This window comes from Doryrhamphus excisus, linkage group LG1, assembly GCF_037039965.1.
Source record: "Doryrhamphus excisus strain RoL-2023G ecotype Guam linkage group LG1, RoL_Dexc_Guam_v1.1, whole genome shotgun sequence".
Lineage (NCBI taxonomy): Eukaryota > Metazoa > Chordata > Actinopteri > Syngnathiformes > Syngnathidae > Doryrhamphus > Doryrhamphus excisus.
The window spans coordinates 26,861,797-26,886,280 of record NC_136357.1 but is presented as its reverse complement, the minus strand read 5'-3'; the positions used below and the strand labels follow the sequence as shown (position 1 = coordinate 26,886,280).

The 24,484-nt window shown below is 36.2% G+C and overlaps 1 protein-coding gene across 2 annotated transcripts in view; it reads left to right on the top strand.

Moving 5' to 3' along the window:
- The window catches only part of syt7b (synaptotagmin VIIb), a 100,441-nt gene that overhangs the window by 7,136 nt on the left and 68,821 nt on the right, over positions 1 to 24,484 (top strand). For both annotated transcript variants that reach the window (XM_078792967.1, XM_078792973.1), the window contains exon 2: positions 21,826 to 21,929. In XM_078792967.1, the coding sequence (XP_078649093.1) occupies positions 21,826 to 21,929 (104 nt within the window). The remainder of the gene's footprint in view (positions 1 to 21,825; positions 21,930 to 24,484) is intronic.

Here is a 24,484-nt window from a genome sequence, read left to right as displayed (position 1 = left end):
GCTCAAAATTGAATGAAAAAGGATGAATTTAATTATAATTGATTAATCATCAATTCAACGATTAATCGGCTTGGTCACCATCCAGTCCAATGAAATGCTACATAGTGATATTCTAATTTTCTTTGTATTATGAAAATGCTCACATTTCAAGAGTCATTTTTACCTCGTGGCTGAAATAAATAAACTCTGCTTCTTCCTACTCCTTTTCAGACATGCCGTGTCTGGAAACCAGTAAAACCATTAGCCGCGTTGAATTGAACACAATTCAATGTGTTCTTCCACGGGGACATCCGTGTAGGTCGACCTCGCCACGCAAAGAACTCTCAACGAGCTGTTGCCGTCGTCGTCGTCGTCGTCTCACTTTGCATTTATTTCAGTCATGCCCCCTCCCCCCAACCCCCCCGCCCCCCACATACACACATACACATTTTTTCTGGGACTTGATTGTCATTGCTAACAGGCGATTGGATTGCTGGTGCATGGCGGAGTACCAGAGGGCTGGAGGGATATGTCGCTATGTCGCAGCACAAAAATGTCAGCATGTTTGATTCCGCATTTTGCATCTTTTTAGTGCACGGGTGCGCTTATATTGAGGCTGTTAAAAAAAAAAAAAAAAAAAAAAAAACTGACAGCCACCCCCCTACACACGTTAGCATGCTAACAATTGCGGCAATTATTATTAGCATGCTAACAATTACGGTAATTATTGTTAGCATGTTAACAATTACGGCAATTGTTGTTAGCATGTTAACAATTTCAGCAATTGTTTTTAGCATGCTAACAATTGCGGCAATAATTGTCAGCATGCTAACAATTGCGGCAACTATTGTTTGCATGCTAACAATTGTGGCAACTATTGTTTGCATGCTGACAATTACGGCAACTATTGTTAGCATGCTAACAATTGTGGCAACTATTGTCAGCATGCTAACAATTACGGCAACTATTGTCAGCATGCTGACAATTGTGGCAACTATTGTTAGCATGCTGGCAATTGTGGCAACTATTGTTAGCATGCTGGCAATTGTGGCAACTATTGTTAGCATGCTGACAATTGTGGCAACTATTGTTAGCATGCTGACAATTGTGGCAACTATTGTTAGCATGCTGACAATTACGGCAACTATTGTTAGCATGCTGACAATTGCGGCAACTATTGTTAGCATGCTGACAATTCTGGCAACTATTGTTAGCATGCTGACAATTCTGGCAACTATTGTTAGCATGCTCACAATTCTGGCAACTATTGTTAGCATGCTCACAATTCTGGCAACTATTGTTTGCACGCTCACAATTGCGGCAACTATTGTTTGCACGCTCACAATTGCGGCAGTTATTGTTAGCACGCTAACAATTGCGGCAGTTATTGTTAGCGCGCTAACAATTATTATATCTACTATATTGGGTAATAGGTGTGTAGAAGTGACCATAGGGCTGTTACTTCATGTCCAGAGGGCTCTAATAATGTTAAGAAAATGTATTTACGAAGTTATTTACGAACAGGTTTGCTATGTCTCGTATGTCTTATTTCTCTTATTAAGTCTACTATATTGGGTAAGAGGAGTATGATGGTGACTATAGGGGTGTTATTTCATGTCTAGAGATCTTTAATGTTCAGAAAATGCATTTAGAAGGTTGTAAATAGGTGCTGTATGTCTTGTATCTCTTATTATGTCTACTATATTGGGTAATAGGTGTGTAGAAGTGACTATAGGGGTGTTATTTCTTGTCAAGAGGGCTCTAATAATGTATTTAGAAGGTTATAAATAGGTGCTGTATGTCTTATTTCTCTTATTACGTCCACTATATTGGGTAAGAGGAGTATGATGGTGACTATAGGGGTGTTATTTCATGTCTAGAGGGCTCTAATAATGTATTTAGAAGGTTATAAATAGGTGCTGTATGTCTTGTATCTCTTATTATGTCTACTATATTGGGTAATAGGTGTGTAGAAGTGACTATAGGGGTGTTATTTCTTGTCAAGAGGGCTCTAATAATGTATTTAGAAGGTTGTAAATAGGTGCTGTATGTCTTATTTCTCTTATTACGTCCACTATATTGTGTAAGAGGAGTATGATGGTGACTATAGGGGTGTTATTTCATGTCTAGAGGGCTCTAATAATGGTTAAAAACATATTTAGAAGGTTGTCAACAGGTTTTCTGTGTCTTATTTGTCTTCTTTTATCTTGTTTTATTTACTATATTAGATAACAGTAGTATAAAGGTGACCATAGGGGTGTTATCTCATGTTTAGAAGGCTCTAATAATGTTCTAAGCTGTTCTTCGAAGGTGGTGTACAAGTTTTTCCGTGCTCTAACACTGAAAATATTCCATTTATAAATCAGTTGACTGAAAATAATTGACTAAAAATAATATTATTTGTGGAGAATTAATCGGGAGAATCGGGATCTCCCCCCGAAAGGAAGTGGTTTTGTTCTCCTCGGCGAACCACGACATGATGATGTTCAAGTCGGACAATGTGATGTGATGCTAGTTTGTTCAGAAAATGGCTAAAAAAAAAAAACAAAACAAGAAATCGCAGTCTATGATCTTCCAATTCATCATTTTTCTTCCCGCCTTTCCTACCTGTCTTAGTCTTGGCCTCTCAATACGTCACAACATTTGCAGAGTCTGCTTTTTTGTGATATTGTCCTTCGCCGTGGCGGCGCAGCGCAGAATCCCCCCCCCCCTCTCCTCCCCACGACACTGACAGCGTGCCTCCATCACAGACCGAAATCAAACACGTGGAGGCGGAGATGAATGGCCAAAGAAAACACGGCGCCAAAGGGCGGAGTGAGCAATCAGGCGGCACAGGAAGTGTCTGTGTGAAAGGCTCATAAATTTGTGTGCGTGTGTTTGCGATGACAAAATGCACTTATTACCTCTTTTCCATTATGGATGTCCAACTTTTCTTTCCGATGATTAAGGCGCCAACCATAAGGGGGGGGGGGGGGGGGTGCTAGCAAGAGGCGTTTGTCTTTCACGTCCAAAAACTAGCCGGGTTTGAGTGGCGAACTCAGTGGTCGTTACCTTCTGTCTGGCTGAACGTTTTAGGGTGGCCATATTGGGTATATTGTGTAATAGGTGTGTAGAAGTGACTATAGGGGTGTTATTTCATGTCCGGAGGGCTCTAATAATGTTAAGAAAATGTATTTGCCAGGTTGTAAATAGGTGTGTATGTCTTTTATCTATTATTATGTCTACTATACTGGGTAATAGGTGTGTAGAAGTGACTATAGGGGTGTTATTTCATGTCCAGAGGGCTCTAATAATGTTAAGAAAATGTATTTACAAAGTTGTGAACCGGTTTGCTATGTCTCGTATGTCTTATTTCTCTTATTAAGTCTACTATATTGGGTAAGAGGAGTATGATGGTGACTATAGGGGTGTTATTTCATGTCTAGAGGGCTCTAATAATGGTAAAATGTATTTCCAAGGTTGTAAACCGTTTTCTATGTCTTATTTTTCTTATTATGTCCACTATATTGGGTAAGAGGAGAATGGTAGTGACTATAGGGGTGTTATTTTATGTTGAGAGGGCTCTAGTAATGTTGAGAAAATGTATTTACAAGGTTGTAAACAGGTTTTCTATGTCTCATATGTCTTATTATGTCCACTATATTGGGTAATAGGAGTATGATGGTGACTATAGGGGTGTTATTTCATGTCTAGAGGGCTCTAATGTTAAGAAAATGTATTTCCAAGGTTGTAAACTGTTTTCTATGTCTTATTTTTCTTATTATGTCCACTATATTGGGTACGAGGAGAATGGTAGGGACTATAGGGGTGTTATTTCATGTTGAGAGGGCTCTAGTAATGTTGAGAAAATGTATTTACAAGGTTGTAAACAGGTTTTCTATGTCTCATATGTCTTATTATGTCCACTATATTGGGTAATAGGAGTATGATGGTGACTATAGGGGTGTTATTTCATGTCCAGAGGGCTCTAATAATGTTAAGAAAACGTATTTACAAGGTTGTAAACAGGTTTTCTATGTCTCGTATGTCTTATTTCTCCTATTACATCCACTATATTGGGTAAGAGGAGTGTGATAGTGACTATAGGGGTGTTATTTCATGTCGAGAGGGCTCTAATAATGTTAAGAAAATGTATTTACAAGGTTGTAAACAGGTTTGCTATGTCTCGTATGTCTTATTTCACTTATTACGTCCACTATATTGGGTAAGAGGAGTGTGATGGTGACTATAGGGGTGTTATTTCATGTCTAGAGGGCTCTAATAATGTTAAGAAAATGTATTTACAAGTTTGTAAATAGGTTTTCTTTGTCTCGTATGTCTTATTTCTCTTAAATTAAATAAATTAGTAATTGTTATAAAATAAATAATAAAATAAAGTAATAAATAAATTACCTGCAAAAAATGCGACTTAGTAACAAATAAATTAGTAATAAATAAATTGTTATAAAATAAATAATAAAATTAAGAAAGTAATAAATAAACAACCCGCAAAAAATGCAACTTAGTAATAAATAAATTAGTAATTGTTATAAAATAAATAATAAAATAAAAAAATGCGACTTAGTAATAAATAAATTGTTATAAAATAAAAATAAATATTAAAATGAAGTAATAAAGAAATTACCTGCAAAAAAATGGAACTTAGTAATAAATAAATTGTTATATAATAAATAATAAAATTAATAAAGTAATAAATAAATTACTCGCAAAAAGTGCGACTTAAGTATGTTTTTTTTTTTTTTACCTAATTATGCATTTTTGGCCTTGTGTGACTTATAGTCCAGAAAATACGGTAATGTTAGTGGTGACTATAGGGGTGTTATTTCATGTCTACAGGTTTCTAACAATGGTTAAAAAAAAACTATAAAGTCATGAACAGGTTTATGATACTCTACAAAAAATATTCTATTTATTAACATTGAGATTCATTTATCACAGTCGGGCCCGGAGCCAATAAACAGCGATAAACGAGGGACGACTGCACGTGTATTTGAAACAATTTTTCAAAACTTTGGGCTTTGAACAGAATGTTTTGAAATGGTAAAATGTCATGACTCGTAGGCATGGAACACTCACCTTTTCATGTCGCTACGACTTCTAGGTCATCATTAATATTCATTTTCCTTCCAACGTTTGGTCTCCCCCTCCCCAGCCCCCCACCCGGCTATGTCTTTCTTTTGCTGCTTTGTCTTTTCTCTTTGGCTCCCGGCTTCGTTGGTGAGTCACCTTGCATGTCTGAGTAATTATACACAACCGCAGGCACGCTCACGCACTACAATTCAAATATAAACACGTTTAGTACACAAGGGAGTTTTATTCCAAGTGACGGGAGACCAGGCAAATAACACACACACACATACACACATACATACTACTATCATGCAGGAATTTAGACCCGTAAAACTTGGCTTTAAGTTATAGAGATGAATCTACAGTACAAGTACGAAGTAATTTTATCTATCAAATAGAATTAAAAAAACTACAAAAGAGAAGAATACTATAAATTGCATCGACTTTCCTTACAGTAAAGCAATTATTGCATAATAGTGGTAAATATGTATGTCAATTTGTGCTTCAGATAACAAAGTGATTTTTTTTTTTTTACTGTGTATTTATGGTGTTCAAAATGTGGCTTGAGGGCCATTTGTGATCCGTTGTGGCAATTTTTTTTTTTTTATAAAATATAATTTTGCAAGAAAACTAAAAACAACAGGAAAAAAAATGGCTAAACTCAGCAAGAATAAAATAAAAATATTTTAACAAATATTAATATTAAGTTGTAAAATTATTAAAAAAACAAACAAAACAATGACTAAAGTCGGTGAATAAACTTACAGTATCACGAGACTACAGAAAAAAATTATCGTGGCAATAAATTCATCCTTACAAGAAGAAAGTTGGAATATTAATTAAAAAAATATAAAAAAAATTATGAGAATAAAGTCAAAATATCACTTTCCAAGAATAAACTTGTAATGTTTTGAGGAAAAAAGCAGTGAAATATTCAATATTTTTTTAAAGGTTTAAATATTAGGAGAAACAACATAAAATAAAATAGTAATTCTTTGAAAAATAGGTTGGGGAAAAGTTTTATTATGGTATTAAAGTCATAATAGTTTTCCATTGTTCCATTTCTCTCTTTTTTTAAATATTATTTTAGTGCTTTTTAAATACAATATTACAGCATACGAACACTTTTACAACACGCTTTCAACAAGGACACAAAAACGCCACAAAATAAACAATTTCATGAATGCGATCCCTCCTCCACATGAAAAATCAAATGAATGATGAATGGTAAAGGTGACTATAGGGGTGTTATTTCATGTCCACAGGGCTCTAAAAGCCATATTTCGAAAGCTGTAAATAGATTTTTTTTTTTAATTGTAACGTTGATAAAAGAGAGCGACCAATAAGAGATCAATGGAGCCAATCAAGTCGACTCTATTAGTCACCGAGAGGAAAGTCCATCATCAGGACGGCATGGCCCCCACTCTCATTGGAGCGTGTGGACGTTGTGTTTTCATTTCCGTCTGTTAGTTTTGGATCAAACTATAAAATAGTTTTTTATAACTATAAAATATTTTATCATTATATTTGTAATATTTTGTAAAATATTTTTAATATTTTTAAAATATTTTTAATATTTTTTTATATTTTTTTTAAATATGTTTAATATTTTTAATATTTTTATATTTTTTTTATATTTATATATTTTATTTTAAAAGTAATAAAATTGCAAGAAATATTTTTTACAAGACATTCAAAATGTCCAACTTTATTCCAATAAATATTATTTTTTTAAAATAAATATTAATTAACTATTCCTATTGGAATAAATATTTAACTATTAGAATAAATATTAATTAACTATTGGAATAAAGTTGGACATTTTTAATGAAAAAAAAAAAGTCAGAAAAAAAAAAATACAATTACAAGAAATAAATGGTAAATTTGTGGGGGGAAAAAAACGTGGTGATTAAAAAGTAATAAAATTATAAGAAAAAAAAACTTAAAATTACGAGAAAAAAAGTATATCAATGTTGTTTTTTTTCTTGTAAAAGTATTTTTTGGTAAATTTATAATTTTTGTGAAATATGCAAATTTATGAGAATAAAGTCGTAAATTTACGAGAAAAAAAAAATCAAACATATACAAAGAAAAACATTGCAATATTACATTTTGTCCAAGAACAAAAATCACATAAGTCCCGCCTTTTCATAGTTGTCCCAAGCAATGCCTGTTACGACGGAGTATTAAAATAATTTGAGATTTCGACAGTCGTAAATTTCCGAGAATAAAGTCGTAAATTTACGTCAGACACACCCCGGGTGCAGACCATCATTTTTTTTATTTTTATTTTTTTTTTGCGGTTCTGTTTTTAAGTGTTTGATTGGCCGACGTATAGTAGCGACTTGCCAAGTCGGCCATTTTGGCTGACAATTCTGACCTGTGCTGAATCACAATAAATATAATAATAATGGCCCCCTTTTTTTTAATGCATATATGGTTATGAATAACTCAAAAACAACGTCAATAAACAAGCGAGAGAGAAAACCTGGATCAATACCTTTTTTTTTTTTTTTTTTTTTAAAGTAGTACATTTAAATCTAAAGTGGCGAGGTCATCCTCACGCTTCCCGCCCGCTGATCCCAAAATAGAATCCAGTGGCTTGGCTCAAAGCTTAATGCCAAGGTGCATTCACTTACCGTTGTTATGCCCCTTGGCTGATGCAAAGTAGAGCTCAGTGAGAGGAGCTTGACTTCTCTTATGAATTAGAAATGACATATTAGAGGGAGCATTAAATTAATCATGACAAGGAATTCCAGTCGGACTCTTACCTTTTTTTTTTTAATAGGAAGAAATTATTTACGGCAGGACGGCGGTTCCAACATCCATTTCCGGAAGACGCCTCCTTGCCAGGCGTCGTATGGCGCAATCAACGTTATCATGACGTGTCCCACTTCAAACCTTAAACACCTAACCTGGGGGAGAGGGAGGGGGGCACACAGTGTCCATTTGTGATTTTTTAAAAATTATTATTATTTATTATAATTATTGTTATTGTTGTTGTTATTGTTATTATTATTTAGATTATTGTTATTATTATTCAGATTATTGTTGTTGTTGTTGTTATTATTATTATTATTATTATTTAGATTATTGTTATTATTATTCAGATTATTGTTGTTATTATTATTATTATTATTATTATTATTTAGATTATTGTTATTATTATTATTATTATTATTATTATTATTATTATTATTATTTAGATTATTGTTATTATTATTATTTAGATTATTGTTATTATTATTATTTAGATTATTGTTATTATTATTTAGATTATTGTTATTATTATTATTATTATTATTATTATTATTATTTAGATTATTGTTATTATTATTTAGATTATTGTTATTATTATTTAGATTATTATAAGAGATTATATACGATAAATGTTAAAAAAAATGTTTTGTCATATACTTTAGATCAGGGGTCTCAAACATGCGGCCCGCGGGCAAAATGTGGCCCGCAGGATACTAGTTTGAGGCCCACGCCTTGATATGAAAGTTTAATGTTAGTGCGGCCGGCGCAAGTTTGATATGGATGCTGTATGGCAGGGGTCTCAAACATGCGGCCCGCGGGCCAAATGTGGCCCGCAGGACACTACTTTGAGGCCCCCCGCCTTGATATGAAAGTTTAATGTTAGTGCGGCCCGCGCAAGTTTGATATGGATGCTGTGTGGCAGGGGTCTCAAACACGCGGCCCGCGGGCCAAATGTGGCCCGCAGGACACTACTTTGAGGCCCCCCGCCTTGATATGAAAGTTTAATGTTAGTGCGGCCCGCGCAAGTTTGATATGGATGCTGTATGGCAGGGGTCTCAAACATGCGGACCGCGTGGCCAAATGTGGCCCGCAGGACACTAATTTGAGGCCCTCTTCCTTGATATGAAAGTTTAATGTTAGTGCGGCCGGCGCAAGTTTGATATGGATGCTGTGTGGCAGGGGTCTCAAACATGCGGACCGCGTGGCCAAATGTGGCCCGCAGGACACTAGTTTGAGGCCCCCCGCCTTGATATGAAAGTTTAATGTTAGTGCGGCCCGCGCAAGTTTGATATGGATGCTGTATGGCAGGGGTCTCAAACACGCGGCCCGCGGGCCAAATGTGGCCCGCAGGATACTAGTTTGAGGCCCTCGCCTTGATATGAAAGTTTAATGTTAGTGCGGCCCGCATAAGTTCGATAGGGATGCCGTATGGCAGGGGTCTCAAACACGCAGCCCGCAGGCCAAATGTGGTCCGCAGAACACTAGTTTGATATGGATGCTGTATGGTATCATGTACCCAGAAAAAATTATTACGTTTGATTAATGTTCATGTTAAAGGTTAAATAACTGTTAATAGTTATCCTCCCTATCCGTGTGGAAGTGGTAAGTTTTTGGCTATTTAAGTTGAAAGGAAATAACTTGAAGGCTACGGTTTAGGTCGCTAGCTCTCTAGTTTGCGAGTTAGCATGTGTCTCAAGACCCTGCAGTTGCGCAATATGTTGTAAATAAAAAGAGTATAAATGTGACTATAGTCGTGTTTTGTCATGTCTACAGGGCTCTAATAATGCTTTGTTCATTTTAATATGAAAAAAAAAAATGTGTGTACCCAGCAGCTGGAACTTGTATTGAACGCGTCATTCTACGCTGGTCTTATTAGATCTGTTGTTCAGGCTTTTCACCACAATGCATGTTTGCCGTCTTCACCGAGTGATGACTGCTTCTATCACAGAGTGGAATTGCTAGTTGAACTCCATGTTTAGTCAGCAAATGCAGCAAGCAGCTGCTTCCTGACCAAATACACTAAAAGCTTGTTTTCACACATCCGTGCTACAATAAGGAACAAGAATTTAGTAGAGATACTCAATTGTGTCATTCTGTCCAGTGGACAGTGATCAATGATATAATAATCATTATCATATTATTGATTAGCAGATTATTATTACTATCATTATTAGTCTTCTTCTAATTAGTAGTGGTAGTAGTAGGCTCGTATTAGCCTGCTTATTGGCTTGTTATTAGCCTGCTTTTTCCTTATTATATGAAATTTGTCAGATTTTTTTGTAAAAAAAAATAAAATAATAAAAAATCAATAACAAATATAAAATTATTTAGGGGCTTCAGAACACTTTAGGGGGGTCCTTATATGATATTTGTCAGATGTTTTTTTGTAAAAAAAAATCATTCAAAATAAAAAAAATCAATAGCCAATATCAAATTATTTAGGGGGGCCTTATTATATGAAATTTGTCAGATGTTTTTTGGAAAAAAAATCCTTCAAAATTATAAAAAAAATCAATAGCAAATATCAAATTATTTAGTGGGGCTTAAAAACATTTTAGGGGGGCCCTATTATATCAAATTTGTCAGATGTTTTTAGTAAAAAAAACATTCAAAATTAAAAAAAATCAATAACAAATATAAAATTTGTCGGATGTTTTTTGTAAAAAAAAATCACTCAAAATTAAAAAAAAAATCAATAACAAATATCAAATTATTTAGTGGGGCTTAAAAACATTTTAGGGGGGCCCTATTATATCAAATTTGTCAGATGTTTTTAGTAAAAAAAACATTCAAAATTAAAAAAAATCAATAACAAATATAAAATTTGTCGGATGTTTTTTGTAAAAAAAAATCACTCAAAATTAAAAAAAAAATCAATAACAAATATCAAATTATTTAGTGGGGCTTAAGAACATTTTAGGGGGGGCCTATTACATCATATTTGTCAGAGATATTTTTAGTAAAAAAAATAATTAAAATAAAAAAATCTATAACAAATATAAAATTTGTGGGATATTTTTTGTAAAAAAAAAATCACTAAAAATGTAAAAAAAATCAACAACAAATATCAAATTATTTATTGGGGCTTAAGAACATTTTAGGGGGTCCCTATTATATCAAATTTGTCAGAGATGTTTTTAGTTTAAAAAAAAAGCATTCAAAATTAAAAAAAATCAATAACAAATATAAAGTTTGTCAGATGTTTTTTGTAAAAAAAAAATCACTCAAAATTAAAAGAAATCAATAACAAATATCAAATTATTTATTGGGGCTTAAGAACATTTTAGGGGGGCCCTATTACATCATATTTGTCAGAGATATTTTTAGTAAAAAAAAAAATTAAAATAAAAAAAAAAATCTATCACAAATATAAAATTTGTCAGATGTTTTTTGTAAAAAAAAATCACTCAATTTTTTTTAAAAATCAATAACAAATATTAAATTATTTAGTGGGGCTTAAGAACATTTTAGGGGGGCCTTATTATATGAAATTTCTCAGATGTTTTTTTGTAAAAAAAAAAATCATTCACGGGGGGGGGGGGCCCCAAACTGGTTGGAACTGGGCAGCCCTAAAAGATCATCCGCCACTTGGAGAAACTACTACTACTACTATGTACTACGTGCAATGCTTGGATGTTCTTTATTATATTCCTTCAAACAAAGCCTTTGTATGTAATAATGATGAATGTCAGTCTTTGACGTTATTGACTTTCCAGCACGACGATGCGTCTCGTGTGCGTCTGCCAGAGGGTCAGGTTGGGAAAAAAACAGACAAATCAGATAAGAAAGTGAACAGACGTGGAAGCCCGGATGGGAGACGGCTAGTATTGCTCCAATGACGTTACTCTGCCCGGATGAAAATGTAAATCCTGTTGGAATAAGGGCCGTGTTTTTGGAGCAAATGTTTGTGTTCACACTCATGTACTAATACAGTACTAATACAGTACTAATACAGTACTACAGTACAGGCAGATGGATGATTGTTCTTGGACTTCATTAGTCCAATTGTTTCACCTGCTTTTAAATGATGACTGACAGCAGGGATCAGAGATCAATGGGAGTTAGACTTAGGGGGTTGGGGGGTTAGGGTGTTAGGGTTAGGTTGAGATTAGGGTTACGGTGGGTTGGGGTTAGGGTGTTAGGGGTTAGGTTAGGGGTAGGTTTAGGTTGGGGTTAGGGTGGGCTAAGGGGTTAGGTTAGGGGTAGGTTTAGGTTGGGGTTAGGGTGGGCTAAGGGGTTAGGTTAGGGGTAGGTTTAGGTTGGGGTTAGGGTGGGCTAAGGGGTTAGGTTAGGGGTAGGTTTAGGTTGGGGTTAGGGCGTTAGGGTTACGGTGGGTTGGGGTTAGGGGTAGGTTTAGGTTGGGGTTAGGGTGTTAGGGGTAGGTTTAGGGGTAGGTTTAGGTTGGGGTTAGGGTGGGTTAGGTTTAGGTTGGGGTTAGGGTTACGGTGGGTTGGGGTTATGGGTAGGTTTAGGTTGGGGTTAGGGTGGGTTAGGGTTAGATTTAGATTGGGGTTGGGGTTAGGGTTACGGTGGGTTGGGGTTAGGGTTAGGGTGTTAGGGGTAGGTTTAGGTTGGGGTTAGGGTGGGTTAAGGATTTGGGGTTAGGGGTTAGGTTAGGGGTAGGTTTAGGTTGGGGTTAGGGTTACGGTGGGTTGGGGTTATGGGTAGGTTTAGGTTGGGGTTAGGGGGTTAGGGTTAGGGCGGGTTAGGGTTAGATTTAGGTTGGGGTTAGGGTAGGTTTAGGTTGGGGTTAGGGTTAGGGTTACGGTGGGTTGGGGTTAGGGTGTTAGGGGTAAGTTTAGGTTGGGTAAGGGTTAGGGTTACGGTGGGTTGGGGTTAGGGTGTTAGGGGTAAGTTTAGGTTGGGGTTAGGGTGTTAGGGGTAGGTTTAGGTTGGGGTTAGGGTTAGGTTAGGGTTAGGTTTAGGTTTAGGTTGGGGTTAGGGTAGGTTTAGGTTGGAGTTAGGGTTACGGTGGGTTGGGGTTAGGGTGTTAAGGGTAAGTTTAGGTCGGGGTTAGGGTGTTAGGGGTAGGTTTAGGTTGGGGTTAGGGGTAAGTTTAGGTTGGGGTTAGGGTGTTAGGGGTAGGTTTAGGTTGGGGTTAGGGGTAAGTTTAGGTTGGGGTTAGGGTGTTAGGGGTAGGTTTAGGTTGGGGTTAGGGTTACGGTGGGTTGGGGTTAGGGTTTAGGTTAGGGGTAGGTTTAGGTTGGGGTCGACAAATTATGCCCAAATATTGTCTTGGTTTAAGTACACTTTCTAGTTGGCGTACAAAACAGTGTACCTCTGTGTGTTCTTGGCTTCCAACAAAGTTGCCAGCTTGCTATGTTACATCATGGAATCGGAGGTCAGCTAAAGTGCAACCTTGGTTAGCATTAGGTAATTCGTTCCAGATGGTCCGACTTGTACCAAACTAAATTTCCTAAAATGTAATTGATCCTTTCCAGAAAGCCTAAAATGTGAGCACAAAATGTGTTTTTCTAGTTATATTGTAGTTTTTCATGCAGGGGTTAGGTTAGGGGTAGGTTTAGGTTGGGGTTAAGGTGGGTTAAGGATTAGGGTTTAGGTTTAGGTTGGGGTTAGGGGTAGGTTTAGGTTGGGGTTAAGGTGGGTTAAGGATTAGGGTTTAGGTTTAGGTTGGGGTTAGGGGTAGGTTTAGGTTGGGGTTAAGGTGGGTTAAGGATTAGGGTTTAGGTTTAGGTTGGGGTTAGGGGTAGGTTTAGGTTGGGGTTAAGGTGGGTTAAGGATTAGGGTTTAGGTTTAGGTTTAGGTTGGGGTTAGGGGTAGGTTTAGGTTGGGGTTAAGGTGGGTTAAGGATTAGGGTTTAGGTTTAGGTTGGGGTTAGGGGTAGGTTTAGGTTGGGGTTAAGGTGGGTTAAGGATTAGGGTTTAGGTTTAGGTTGGGGTTAGGGGTAGGTTTAGGTTGGGGTTAGGGTTAGGGTGGGTTAGGTTTAGGTTGAGGTTAGGGTTACGGTGGGTTGGGGTTATGGGTAGGTTTAGGTCGGGGTTAGGGTTACGGTGGGTTGGGGTTAGGGTGTTGGGTAGGTTTAGGTTGGGGTTAAGGTGGGTTAAGGATTAGGGTTTAGGTTTAGGTTGGGGTTAGGGGTAGGTTTAGGTTGGGGTTAAAGTGGGTTAAGGATTATTGTTTAGGTTTAGGTTGGGGTTAGGGGTAGGTTTAGGTTGGGGTTAAGGTGGGTTAAGGATTAGGGTTTAGGTTTAGGTTGGGGTTAGGGTGGGTTAGGTTTAGGTTGAGGTTAGGGTTACGGTGGGTTGGGGTTATGGGTAGGTTTAGGTCGGGGTTAGGGTTACGGTGGGTTGGGGTTAGGGTGTTAGGGGTCGGTTTAGTTTGGGGTTATGGGTTAGGTTAGGAGTAGGTTTAGGTTGGGGTTAGGGGTTAGGTTAGGAGTAGGTTTAGGTTGGGGTTAGGGTGGGTTAGGTTTAGGTTAGGGTTATGGTGGGTTGGGATTATGGGTAGGTTTAGGTTGGGGTTAGGGGGTTAGGAGGTTAGGGTTAGGGTGGGTTAGGGTTACATTTAGGTTGAGGTTGAGGTTAGGGTCAGGATAGGGGTAGGTTTAGGTTGGGGTTAATTTTTGGGGTAAATTTTCAGCTTTAACTGAAAAACATGCTAACCGGGGCGGACGCTAACCAGGGCGGACGACAGAATGTGAAATGGTTTTGATTTTATTGACCGAGAACTATGAATATCCACCAATAACGATCATAAAACATAAAAAATTCAAGCTTATGATTTTTCACACCCTCGAGGATGAAGATGTGTTCGAATCCCCTACAGCGGTTGTCAGAACACTCTCACCGTAAAGCAGCTCCGCTTGACCTTTCAACGAGTGCTTCCACGTTCTGTCTCAGCAGACACAGTTAACCCACTTGCCCCCGAAATGCAGTATGGGAGTTCTCCTTCTTCTTCTTCTCCTCACCAATGTTGCTTTTTCCCTCCGCATTCTCTCGACACGTTTTGTTCAGTTTTCCGTGGCTTTATCCGGGGTTTCTAACCTTGCCCCAGGGACGCTTCTATCTCTCCCGCTCCTCAACATCACGCGAGTCTGAATCATCTCGGCTTTTCCGATGTCCGTTCACCCAGAGCCCGCCTTGTCACACAGACTAAACCTCCACATCATCCTCGTTACGGGAAACAGATCACAGAGCTCACAGAAACACACTTGGGTGGCATCGCTTCCAGACTGTGGAAAATCACACCTGTCACTCATTCCCATTCGCTTATGAGACCATAAATTTACAAGCTGTCAATGCTCGGAATACAAAACATCTGCTTTTATGCCGACCATTGATCCTTTTTGCATATATTTCCAGATGTTGCAGATTGTATTTTTTGTCTATGGGACATACATTGACTGGGACTCTTCATTAGGTACACCAGTACGACTATATAAACCAATGACATTAGGACTCCTGGAGGTCCTGAGACTCCACCAATGCCCCCAGTTTCGGTCCCGATAGGGTTAAAAAAAATAATAAGAATTGATAAAATATGATGAATATGACATGTGTGGTTTTTTTTTTACCTAATTATGCATTTTTGGCCTTGTGCGACTTATGTATGTTTTTTTCAACTTAATTATAAATTTTTGGCCTTGTGCGACTTATACTCCAGAGCGACTTATGTATGTTTTTTTCTACCTAATTATGAATTTTTGGCCTTGTGCGACTTATACTCCAGAGCGACTTATGTATGTTTTTTTCTACCTAATTATGAATTTTTGGCCTTGTGCGACTTATACTCCAGTGCGACTTATGTATGTTTTTTTTCTACCTAATTATGAATTTTTGGCCTTGTGCGACTTATACTCCAGAGCGACTTATGTATGTTTTTTTCTACCTAATTATGAATTTTTGGCCTTGTGCGACTTATACTCCAGTGCGACTTATGTATGTTTTTTTTCTACCTAATTATGAATTTTTGGCCTTGTGCGACTTATGTATGTTTTTTTTCAACTTAATTATACATTTTTGTTCTTGTGCGACTTATGTATGTTTTTTTCTACCTAATTATGCATTTTTGGCCTTGTGCGACTTATGTATGTTTTTTTTTTACCTAATTATGCATTTTTGCCTTGTGCGACTTATGTATGTTTTTTTCAATTTAATTATGAATTTTTGGCCTTGTGCGACTTATGTATGTTTTTTTCAGCTTAATTATACATTTTTGGCCTTGTGCGACTTATGTATGTTTTTTTTTCTACCTAATTATGAATTTTTGGCCTTGTGCGACTTATGTATGTTTTTTTTTCTACCTAATTATACATTTTTGACCTCGTGCGACTTATGTATGGTTTTTTTTCTACGTAATTATACATTTTTGGCCTTGTGCGATTTACGTATTTTTTTTTCAACCTAATTATAAATTTTTTGGCCTTGTGCGACTTATGTATGTTTTTTTTTACCTAATTATAAATTTTTGGCCTTGTGCGACTTATGTATGTTTGTTTTTTTTTTTACCTAATTATACATTTTTGGCCTTGTGCGACTTATGTATGTTTTTTTTTCTACCTAATTATGAATTTTTGGCCTTGTGCGACTTATGTATGTTTTTTTTTCTACCTAATTATACATTTTTGACCTCGTGCGACTTATGTATGGTTTTTTTTCTACGTAATTATACATTTTTGGCCTTGTGCGATTTACGTATTTTTTTTTCAACCTAATTATAAATTTTTTGGCCTTGTGCGACTTATGTATGTTTTTTTTTACCTAATTATAAATTTTTGGCCTTGTGCGACTTATGTATGTTTGGTTTTTTTTTTACCTAATTATACAATTTTGGCCTTGTGCGACTTATACTCCAGTGCGACTTAGGTATGTTTTTTTTCTACCTAATTATACATTTTTGGCCTTGTGCGACGTACGTATGTTTTTTTTCAACCTAATTATAAATTTTTTGGCCTTGTGCGACTTATGTATGTTTTTTTTTTTACCTAATTATAAATTTTTGGCCTTGTGCGACTTATGTATGTTTTTTTTTTTTACCTAATTATAACATTTTGGCCTTGTGCGACTTATGTATGTTTTTTTCTACCTAATTATACATTTTTCACGACCACTCTTAGAGTGTAACAGATAATTTTCCTGACACTTTTTCAATAGACGGACAATACACAGTCGCTTTCCGACATCCCGCCAGAATTCTAGTCCGACATCTCCAGTCCTTCCACTATCCAGCAGTGTGTCTCTCCAGCCAGTTTTGGGGGGGTCACATCCCAGGGTGTTTGCCTTCCCCCATATTAGACTGACCTCATGCAGGAGATGCACCTCCGCAGATCCTCACGCGGCTGACTGTGCATCTTCAAGAAGGAATCGCACTGGGCTCTTATCAGCAGGGGGCTGCGAAAGCAGCGGGCAGAAGTAGAGTAGAGAGCATAGGTGGGAAATAAGGAAGGACAGCATCGAGTCGTTAGGAATGGAAGATGAGCCTGCTGGGCACTCACCTTTGCCAGCTCCATGCCGAGTTCACAGCAGAGTCGCTTGATTAAGTCGAGACATTAATATTGATAAGAGCGTTTCTGGCAAAGATGGAACCTGCAGCCGTTCTGCTTGTGTTTGGAGGAGGGGAAAATATCACAGTCGCGCCGCCCCGGGGACATTCTATTGGATTTAATTGAACAAGAAAGCTTAAAAAAAAAAAAATGGTGGATAACATTGAAACGTTAAAGAAAATAGACCCTGGTCTTTTTCCTCTTTTGGCTTTTCCCTTCAGGGAATCGTACCCTCCATCCAACCAACCCTGTCTTCTGCATCCGTCCGTCTCTCTCACACCAACTACCCTCATATATATCAGGATGACCAGGATGGATAGGATCAGGAAGGAGTGTGTGTGTGTGTGTGTGTGTGTGTGTGTGTGTGTGTGTGTGTGTGTATATATATATATATATATATATATATATATATATATATATATATATATATATGATGGCATACTCTGATACTTACTTACTTACATACTCTTATTTACATACTACTTACATACTTACTTACTTACTTACATACTATATATATATATATGAATAAATAAATGAAAAAAAATATACGTATATATATATCAGGATGACCAGGATGGATAGGATCAGAAAGTATATATACATACATATATATGTATATATATACGGCACGGTGGACTAGTGGTTAGCGCGCAGACCTCACAGCTTGGAGACCAGGGTTCAATTCCACCCTCGCGTGGGGTTTCTCCGGGTACTCCGGTTTCCTCCCACATTCCAAAAAAAAACATGCTAGGTTAATTAATTGGCGACTCCAAATTGTCCATAGGTATGAATGTGAGTGTGAATGGTTGTTTGTCTATATGTGCCCTGTGATTGGCTGGCCAACCAGTCCAGGGTGTACCCTGCCTCTTGCCCGAAGACAGCTGGGATAGACTCCAGCACTCCCCCTGTGACCCTTGTGAGGAAAAAGCGGTAGAAAATGAATGACACACACACACTCCATATATCCATCAGGATATGACCAGGATGGATAGGATCATGAAGGAGTACATCACGTGTATATACTGTATATTCATTCATTCATTTTCTACCGCTTGTTCTCACGAGGGTCGTGGGGGGATGCTGGAGCCTATCCCAGCTGTCTTTGGGCGAGAGGCGGGGTACACCCTGGACTGGTGGCCAGCCAATCACAGGGCACATATAGACAAACAACCATTCACACTCACATACATTCATATCTATAGACAATTTGGAGTCGCTAATTAACTTAGCATGTTTTTTTTGGAATGTGGGAGGAAACCGTAGTGCATGCACGGGGAGAACACACAGAGATGGTCGAGGGTGGAATCGAACCCTGGTCTGCGTGCTAACCACTTGAGCTACCATCCAGATTGTTAGATTGCAGCAGCTGTCTCATGTGGGTTTTGTTTCTTCGCTCGGCAGAAAGACATGAATAACAAATTGGTAGACTCAAAGAAAGAAAAGAGATCTTGAAATAGGATTCCTCTTCAGGGTTGCTGGTTTCATTCCCTTCTGCTGATATGATAACACACTCCAGGAAACAAACACATCATCACTTTTATGTCTTGCTGATGGAGATCCAGTTGGCTGACTTTATTACAGACAGTTTTGCAAATGATGACACGGTAGCATGAAGCTTATTTGTACGGTGGGGGGGGGGGCGGTGCGGTGACCGTCGTCCCGCAGACCAAATACCTTTTATGTTTGAGAACGCATAATCAAGCAGGATAGATGAGGAAATCGGAATATTGTTTACATTTTACTGTGCGTGTTGTCACATGTTTGACAAACTGGTTAGCGTCATTAATTTCTTCCAGACGGTCCGACTCCTCAAACTCACCAAATCAATTTTTCAATGTAAGTCCAATTACAGTGGTACCTCGGTTAACATCCGCCCCGGTTTTCCAAAAGTTTTCCAAAATGACCTGTTCAAAGTTGAGTTGTCCATTACTTTTCCATCAATTATTGTCAATACAATGATTTGTGTTCACATTTTTGGGTGTCTGGAACAAATTATTTGGCTGTACATTAATTTCTATGGGGAAATTTGCTTTGGTTAGAGTCCGTTTTGGTTTGAGACCCACATGGACAATTCCAAATACAAATAAACTTTTAATAAAAGGGATAAATGGACATTTAAGGTTACATTTACGTTCACTGAAAAAATAAGCATCACATAGCTAGCATAGCATAGCATAGCATAGCTATGCGTGTTGTCAGATGTTTGACATACACAACTGAATAGCGTCAATTAATTCCTTCCAGACGGTCCGACTCCTCTACCAAATCAATTTTTCAATGTAAGTCCAATTACAGTGGTACCTCGTTTAACATCCGCCCCTGGTTTTCCAACAAAACCAGATAAAATTGATGTTGAAAGTTGAGTTATCCATTCATTGCTAATTACTTTTGCGTCAATTATTGTCCATAAACTGTGATTTTTGTTCACATTTTTGGGTGTCTGGAACAAATTATTTGGCTGTACATTAATTTCTATGGGGAAATTTGCTTTGGTTAGAGTCCGTTTTGGTTTGAGACCCACATGGACAATTCCAAATACAAAGAAACTTTTAATAAAAGGGATAAATGGACATTTAAGGTTACATTTACGTTCACTGAAAAAATAAGCATCACATAGCTAGCATAGCATAGCTAATGGTGTTGTCAGATGTTTGACATACACAACTGAATAGCGTCAATTAATTCCTTCCAGACGGTCCGACTCCTCTACCAAATCAATTTTTCAATGTAAGTCCAATTACAGTGGTACCTCGTTTAACATCCGCCCCTGGTTTTCCAACAAAACCAGATAAAATTGATGTTGAAAGTTGAGTTATCCATTCATTGCTAATTACTTTTGCGTCAATTATTGTCCATAAACTGTGATTTTTGTTCACATTTTTGGGTGTCTGGAACAAATGATTTGGCTCTACATTAATTTCTATGGGAAAATTTGCTTTGGTTAGAGTCCGTTTTGGTTTGAGACCCACATGGACAATTCCAGATACAAATAAACTTTTAATAAAAGGGATAAATGGACATTAAGGTTACATTTACGTTCACTGAAAAAATAAGCATCACATAGCTAGCATAGCATAGCATAGCTATGCGTGTTGTCAGATGTTTGACATACACAACTGAATAGCGTCAATTAATTCCTTCCAGACAGTCCGACTCCTCTACCAAATCAATTTTTCAATGTAAGTCCAATTACAGTGGTACCTCGTTTAACATCCGCCCCTGGTTTTCCAACAAAACCAGATAAAATTGATGTTAAAAGTTGAATTTTCATTAATTGCTAATTACTTTTGCGTCAATTATTGTCCATAAACTGTGATTTTTGTTCACATTTTTGGGTGTCTGGAACAAATTATTTGGCTGTACATTAATTTCTATGGGGAAATTTGCTTTGGTTAGAGTCCGTTTTGGTTTGAGAATTGAGAGAATTAATCCTGTCTTGTGTGTACACCACAGATGAAAAGTTTGGGCTTCCTTTAGCCCCCTGCTTTTATTTCTATCCTGATTATTAATAATAACAATAATAATAACAATAATAATAACAATTATTATTATTATTATTATTATTATTATTATAACATTATTAATAGACAAAATGCTGTTTTCTCAGAGCATGTAATAAGAATATACAATATATATTATTATTTATATTAATATATTTAATATTATATAATATATATAATATTATTGTTAATATTAATATATAATATATTATATAATATTATTATTATATATTAATATATTTTGTTATATATAATATATATAATATAAAATTATTGTTATTATTATTAATATATTATTCTTATTAATATTATTAATTATTATATTACCATTACCATTACCTTTCCTGCGCATTCTTGCATGGGAAAACGGCTTAATATGAGCTAGCTAACAATGGACATCATGGGAAATACATATTTTGATGCTAAAACCCTAACAAAAAATGCATTTACATAAGGGACTAATCCATAAAGAACTGATATAAAACTATATGCGTACTAGTATTATTTTTAGGTTTATCATCTGTTTGCAGATTTGTTACTGTTTGCAGACTTTCTTTGCCGGGGGGGCGCTTTGTACGTGGCAGACATAGTGACAGACTGATTGGCAGAGTCGAGTGTCTGTAATTTTTGTTTGTATTTTTTTTTTTATCACGTCAAGTTTTTCTGAAGCGTTTACTTCATAGCAGCTAAATAATAAACGGATGCTAATAATTGCCTGGCTTGTAGCTTCTTGATACGACACGTGCACGTCCTTTTATTTATACTATACTCTCGGAGCATGAAACGGTTTCTAACACTTCCCTGCTAACTGCCACATGACGATGATGATGAATGCAGAGAGGGAAACCGGGCCCAAAGCCCTTTGCGATGCTTTTTGCTTCCCCCGAGTACGACACCACGCAGGTTTTGTCACACTCGCTACTTGGTTCATCCAACAAGAACACAAAAGCAAGGATGTTTGTGCTCTGATCCTCCACTAATACTCTCGTCTTTCTGTCTCTTTCCCCTCAGGTTCCGTGTCTCTCAGTGTATTCCTGGTGTCTTTGGCGTTCATAGTCTGTACCCTTTGGCTCGTTGCTCTATGTGGTGTCTGCACGTGGTGTCAGCGTAAACTGGTAAGTGACCGTACGCATGTCAAACTCGGAATAAATACATTTCCGCAATATACTTCAGGATTCAGTATTAACATTTTATATTTACACATAAAAATACTTTTTTTTAATTGCCACAAAAAATATATATGAAAAATTCTTAATATAAAATAATTTATAATAATATTTTTAATTTAATAATTTATTTAATAATTTAAATTAAATAATTTAAAAAAATCTTAATGCATAATATTTTTGTATTTCCTGACTTTCTAAATAGGGTGTTAAACATTATTAGACATTATCTTAATGTAAAGATAATTTTAAAAATAATTTAAAATTCATAATTAAATTAATTAATATTTTAATTTTAATTTAATTAAAATAATAAAACGAACTTAATACATAATATTTTTGTAGTTTCTGACTTTCTAAATATGGTTTTTAACATTATTAGACATTATCTTAATGTAAAAATAATTTTTAAAATTATTTAAAATTAATAATTAAATTAATAATGACTATTTTTAATTTAATTTTAATTTAATAATTTAATTCATAATTTAATTTAAATAATTTAAAAAAATCTTAATACATAATCTTTTCGTATTTTCCGACTTTCTGAATAGGGGTTTTAACATTATTAGACATTATCTTAATGTAAAAGTAATTTTAAAAATAATTAAAAATTTATAATTAAATTAATAATTAATATTTTTAATTGAATTTTAATATAATAATTTAATTAATAATTTAAATAATTTAAAAAAATCTTAATACATAATATTTTTGTATTTTCTGACTTTCTAAATAGGGTTTTTAACATTATTAGACATTATCTTAATGTAAAAATAATTTAAAAGTAATAATTAAATTAAATAATTAATGCTCCAAATGCACATAACAAAAACATCAAATAACGGCAAATAATTAATAATTAATAATTTAATTTAAATATTTTTTTTTAATCTTAATATTAATAAAAATCTTAATACATAATATTTTTGTATTTTCGGACTTTCTAAATAGGGTTTTTAACATCATTAGAGACCTGTACACATGAACTAACACCCCTATAGTCCCTTTTCCACATCTGTTATTCATTGTTTACATCACATGCACGACTCCTATGCTGTAAGGACTCGAGGCACACGCTTCTAGTGCGCTAACCTGAAGCCAAAAGTTTACCACTTCCACACACGATGAGTGGAGAACTTTTTTTTTTCACTCTATTACGTCTTCATGCAGTGTTAATGTAATGTAAGCGAATGTTTTTTTTGTCACTACTCCTGCCTAGATGAAAATTTCTATTCTTTGATCTAAGTGGAACAAACATGCAAGGGGGCGGGGTCAAACCTGTTTTCACACTACCGCACATTCGGTGTTCCAAAGCAAAATCATGTTTCCGAAATGAAAGAAGCTTTTTTTTTTCCAGTCTAGCGAAGGTAAGATGACTTTAGTATTTAACATTTAGTGGCCTTCCGTGTTCTTTTCTTTACTTTGGCGACTGGCATTGAACCGTGCTCACGTGGGTGGTCATGTTCCATGATGATTTCCCTGACCTTGGATTCAATGTGTTCACTCAATGTTTACACGGTGAGATGAAGAGAGCGACTCTTTTTCATCGCAAAGATGGATTCAAGCGCTAAACTATGTTAAATGTCGCTTAATGTTCTTATCAATTACAGTAAAAGCGTTAGAGATGATTCACTTGTTAGGTAATAATACTCCCCCCAGGAGGATTTGGAGGACTTAATTATATTAATATTAATATACCAAATAATTACAAATGATCTAAATAAAAATGAAGAATATTAATATTCATTTTCTACCACCGGGGTGCTGGAGCCTATCCCAGCTGTCTTCGGTCAAGAGGCGGGGTACACCCTGGACTGGTGGCCAGCCAATATCAGGACACATATAGACAAACAACCATTCACACTCATGCTAACATGCTAACAATGGCTAAAAATGCTACTCTGCCAATGTTAACATGCTAGCAATACTAACATTAGCATGCAAACACATAACATAATAGTGCCAATTTAAAAAAAAAAAATGCTATGTTAGCATGCTAACACGGAACATTATAGTGCTAAGTCTAAGTTAGCATGCTAACACCGAACATGATAGTACTAACTGCCTACCTATGAAAATGGCTAAAACTGCTATAATGCTAACGTTAAGATGCTAGCATGCTAGCAATACTAACATTAGCATGCAAACACATAACATGATAGTGCCAATTTTTTGTGTCGAGCTATGAAAATGCTATGTTAGCATGCTACCACCAAACATTATAGTGCTAAGTCTAAGTTAGCATGCTAACACCAAACATGATAGTGCTACGTGTCTACCCATGAAAATGGCTAAAAATGCTACAATGCCAATGTTAACATGCTAGCAATACTAGCATTAGCATGCAAACACATAACATTCATTCATTTTCTACCACTGGAGCCTATCCCAGCTGTCTTCGGGCGAGAGGCGGGGTACACCCTGGACTGGTGGCCAGCCAATCACAGGACACATATAGACAAACAACCATTCACACTCATACTAACATGCTAACAATGGCT